Genomic DNA, 5,083 nt, shown 5'->3' on the forward strand with positions numbered 1-5,083 from the left:
TGTTTCTGATCAATTATTATTTTATATTTGAATGTTTCTGTTAAATTCTTATTTTATAGATGAATGTTTCTGTTAAATTCTTATTTTATATTTGAATGTTTCTGTTAAATTATTATTTTTTATATGAATGTTTCTGTTAAATTATTATTTTATATTTGAATGTTTCTGATCAATTCTTATTTTATATTTGAATGTTTCTGTTCAGCCCTGAGACGATTCTGTTGTGACTTGGAGCTGAAGAAATAAACTGAACTGAATCTGATGAACCAGATTCTACAAAAACATCTCTATTTAAAATTCTATATTTTTCTTCATCATTTGATGTATTCGTCATGTCTGTGTTTATTCTTCAATTTAAATGTGTGGTTTTGTTTCATGCAGATTTTATTTGAGTGATTTAAAGTTTAATTCTCGTTTTGTGATCTGTTCATCTGTGGGTTTGAATAAAGTTGAACCAAAGGCTGTGTCTCTTCTTTAAACATGCTGGAGGGAAATATTCCTGAGATCCAATAATTTAGTCTTTTTATGATTTTTCAGCTGAGTTAACTTTAATTAACAGATTATTTAATTAAGGCAAAGTGAAAACAGGATTTCATGGTAAAGCTGGCACCGTTTATTCATGTTTGACAAGTTTCTGAGATCCAGTGACTCCGCCCCCTGACCAGCCAGTGACCGACAGTGTTCTGACGTCACGTTTAGGTGCCGACTCGGCTTGAACGGTCCCACCAGAGACGCAGGGACAATAAAAGGTCCTGAATCAGCTAAAAAGAGCTGTGGGATCTTTCCGTTTGAGGTACAGTGGTGGAAAAGGTGCTTTATTCTGAAATTGTTCCTCTTGTTAGACTGACTGCTGAGCCTGTGCCCATCTTTACTTCTGATAGACTCAGCCTCTCTAAAATCATTTTTAATACCAAATCCACTTATGGATTTATTGATAATTAATCTAATTAATAACAAAATGATCCTCCTGATTCAGCAACGTTCAATCAGGTCATCTGGATGGTTTCTTTTGTTGCCGAGACGTTTCGTCCTTCATCCGAAGGACTTCTTCAGTCTGAGGAGCCACCAAACCAAACTGAATCCCACCAGCAGCTCACTCCCAGAGCGGGAAAGGGTTGTGCTGTTGGTGGGATTCAGTTTGGTTTGAGCATGAACTTTGGAGATCCTCCTGATCTTTTCATTTTACTGGAACAGCTAATTACAGACGTTTTGCTTCAAATACTTCAAATTTTATTTCCCAAACGGTACAATGTCTTAGTTTTAACAGGTGATGTTTATTATCTTCTGTGAAGTATTTTGTGTAAGTATTCTCTAATGATTCTTACATGTTAACCAAGTGAATAAAGGTAGTGACCTTTACGAGCTCAGTGTAGCTTCTAGAACATCTGAGACGGACATTGGTCCCATCCTAAAGAGACTGAAGCACCGTGTGCGTGTTCTGACCCAGTCCAGATGGTTCTGGTCCACATGTGGTCATGCTTGTGTCTCACCTCGTTCACAAACACCCAGTGGCTGTCTTTGGAGGCCAAGTTGGTTTCCACCGCCTGCCAACACACAAAGAGACAAAGATCAATAAGAGTCGATCAATTAATGGAAGAACCTCTTCGATTGATTATTTTATTTTATTTAGAAATTTATTCATTTCATTAAAAACAAAATAACTATATTCAATAGAAAACAAAAAATATGTATACAATCAAAAACAAAATGAAAGGCAGCAGAAGAATAAATCTTATTTCCGTCCTTTTTTACTCAGAATATGTTCAAACAAAAGTAATTTACAAAAAAACAAAGTTAAATAAAAACATCAACTCAAACAACAGTTTGTAAAGATACACATTATACTTTTCCATATTCCTTCAGAAAACTAACTTTGAACATTTTATTAAATATGTACATAGATGTGTCAGTTTTAACATCGTCCTTCAGACCAGTCCTGTTCCCTGAATTATACTGGACCGCTCCGTCAAACTGGAACCAGACCAGCGCTTCACAAACACCTGTCACTTCAGATAATAACCACTCTCCTTTTAACTAAATGTACTTTTATATTTGAAGGCAGTGTGTTTCTGTGAGCCTTATACATAAACAGTCAAATATTATAATCAACCGTCATAGAACTTTAATATCTTCAGATGATAAAACACTGTATTTGATGGATGCTATAATATTTAGTGATAATTCTTACAGCTCTTTTCTGTAAATTAAAAATAGTGTTTGTAATAGTTTTACATGTTTTACCCCAGACTTCAGTACAGTAAATTAAGTGTGGGACAGTAATTGCATTATACAACATAAACAGTGTTTTATCATTGAGTAACTCCCTCACTTTGTACCGTACTGCAATAGATTTAGATATTTTTGTTCTTAAATTATTTATGTGAGGTTTCCATGTCAGTTTCCCATCAATGATGACGCCCAGAAACTTCCCCTCACTGACTCTACAAATCTCAACACCATCGACTCTAAACGGAGCATCGACACTTCTCTTACTGGTACTGAACATCATGTCATTTGTTTTATCAGAATTTAATGATAATTTAAGTTGAAATCAATTTTGTATTTTCACAAATTCTGTCTGTACCATCTCTAACATTCGTTCTATATCTTTCCCCGAACAAAGAAATGTATCATCTGCAAATAAAACACATCTAAACAGTCCTGATACATTTACCAAGTCATTTATATATAAAATAAATAACTTGGGTCCAAGTACAGAACCTTGAGGCACTCCACATGTGATGTTACAAAGTTCAGACCTTACATCATTTATTTGAACAAACTGTTTCCTTTCTTCTAAATAACTAGATACCCACTGTAATGCTCTAATACCATATTTATTGATCTTTTCAAGAAGAATACTGTGGTCAGTAGTATCAAATGCTTTCTTTAAACAAACATAAATACTAACAATACTTTTTTTGGTCAACAGCAGTTATTTGTTCTATTAATTCAATGAGTTTTTAGGTTTAAACTCATATTGACTGTTACTGAATAGATTCTGTTTATCGATAAATTGATCCAAACTAATCACAAATAATTTATCTAAAGTCTCTGAAAACTGTGGCAACAAGAATATTGATCTGTGATTGTTAAACACACGTTTGTCACCATTTTAAAAAGAGGAAATACCTTGGCTATTTTCATGTTTGGAAATATTCCTGTTGATAAGGATAAATTAGAAATATATGTAAACGGCTCAATAACACAATTCATTATATTCTTTACAAACATCATGTCCATGTCCACCCGATCTTTGGATCTTTTGTCTGCAAGATTTTTTACAATATTCATTATTTCTTCTTTGGCAGTTCCATCAAGAAAAATACTGTTGGAACAACCCGTAACAGTACGATTCACATTTTTATCTACTTTTAGTATTTTAGTTACGAGACTCCAACATTCATAAAATAATGATTGAATCCATTTACAAATTCTGATCATGGATTTCTTTACCGTCCTTTACAAAATACTGTGGAATACCTGATTTTACTTCATGATTTTTCCGACACTATTCATTATTTGCCATGTTGCCCTCATATGAACATTACTTTTGTCTAATAAATCACTGTAATATTCCTTCTTATGCTTTCTTATAATCCACCAACTTATTTTTATATTTCTTGTATCTCTCTTCCACTCCTTTTGTTCTTAATTTCAGGAAGCACGAGTACAAGTAGTTCTTTTGTTACAAGCATTTCTCAACCCTTTGGTCATCCATGGTTTGTCAACATCTTTCTTTGTGTAATTATTTTGCACACAATTCTTTTCGTACAGAGCTCCTGAAATATTCATAAATACATCATATGCTCCGTTTACATCAACAACATACACGTCCTTCAATTTTGTTTTCTTAATTGTCTTAATTTATCCAAAGCTTTTTGTGATGTGTTTATTATTGTTTTAATTATATCTACTTGTATATTGCATTGATCATTTTTATAAATTGTGAAAACTGGTAAGTGATCACTTACATCAGTAATCAAAATATCACCCATTATCTCTTTATTTGTTATATTAGTAAAACTATTATCAATTATTGTAGCACCATGGGTAGTAATTCTTGTAGGTTTTGATATTAATGGATAAAGATTTAAACTGTACATTGAGTTTATAAATGTACCGACATTATTTGAGTCACTTTTATTTCCCAGGTCAATATTCAAGTCTCCACACACGAAACTGTTTTGTTGAAACTTCTCTAGTAGCTCCATGACGTGATCAGTGAATAGCTCTATATTTGAATCAGGTGATCGATATACACAACTTATGTTTTAGAATTTTTATTTAATATTTCAAGTGTAATTATTTCCATAATATTACCTACAATTACTGACATTTTATTAATTATTTTACATTTTATTTCCTTATTTATAAGTAGAGCTACTCCACGCCCTCGTTGTTTCTGTTCATATGATAAAGTTCGCACCCCTCAGCGTTGACACTGAGCAGACGAACCGCTCCAGCTGCCGTCGTGCTGAACACAAGCTGGACGCAGAACCAACGGACAATCCACCTCAAAGCACAGAGCGAGCTACCAGAGTGTCACTCCTTCTGGAAGGCACGGTTCTGGCTCGAGTCGGAACAATACAGATCTGGTCCAGCTGATAAAACCCGTTCGGGGTTCTCAGTTTTATACGTTGTAGCTGAGAGGAAACAATTGAACAATTAAAACTGAACCCACAATGTTCCCGGTAAACGTCGGCTCTACATAAAGTCCACCCTCCGTCTTGCTGGAAGCTGCAGCCAGCTGACGGAGTAAAACATGAAACCACGTGGGGGTTCTGCCTTCAGGCTCCAAACGGAGCAGCATCGTTATCAGATGAAGAGCGAAGCCAGGTCCAATCTAAAGATCTGAGCGGAGCAGGAACAGATCACACGATAAACAGGAAACACGGACAAATGGGAAGCGTCGGCTCTGAACACAAACAAACCTGAGCCAAGACACGAGCGAGCTGCTGCTCAGCGCACAAACAGAGCAACACAACACAGACAGAGCAACACAACACAAACAGAGCAACACAACACAGAGCAACACAACACAGACAGAGCAACACAACACACACAGAGCAACACAACACAA

The 5,083-nt window shown here is 35.0% G+C and overlaps 1 protein-coding gene across 1 annotated transcript in view; it reads right to left on the reverse strand.

The window, feature by feature from the left end:
* The window catches only part of LOC119423574 (glutamate receptor ionotropic, delta-1), a 458,437-nt gene that overhangs the window by 68,785 nt on the left and 384,569 nt on the right, over positions 1-5,083 (reverse strand). Inside the window, exon 6 of the mRNA XM_037690973.1 lies at positions 1,491-1,544. Within this exon, the coding sequence (XP_037546901.1) occupies positions 1,491-1,544 (54 nt within the window). The remainder of the gene's footprint in view (positions 1-1,490; positions 1,545-5,083) is intronic.

The sequence above is a fragment of the Nematolebias whitei genome, chromosome 17, assembly GCF_014905685.2.
Source record: "Nematolebias whitei isolate Nwh7 chromosome 17, NemWhi1, whole genome shotgun sequence".
Classification (NCBI taxonomy): Eukaryota; Metazoa; Chordata; class Actinopteri; order Cyprinodontiformes; family Rivulidae; genus Nematolebias; species Nematolebias whitei.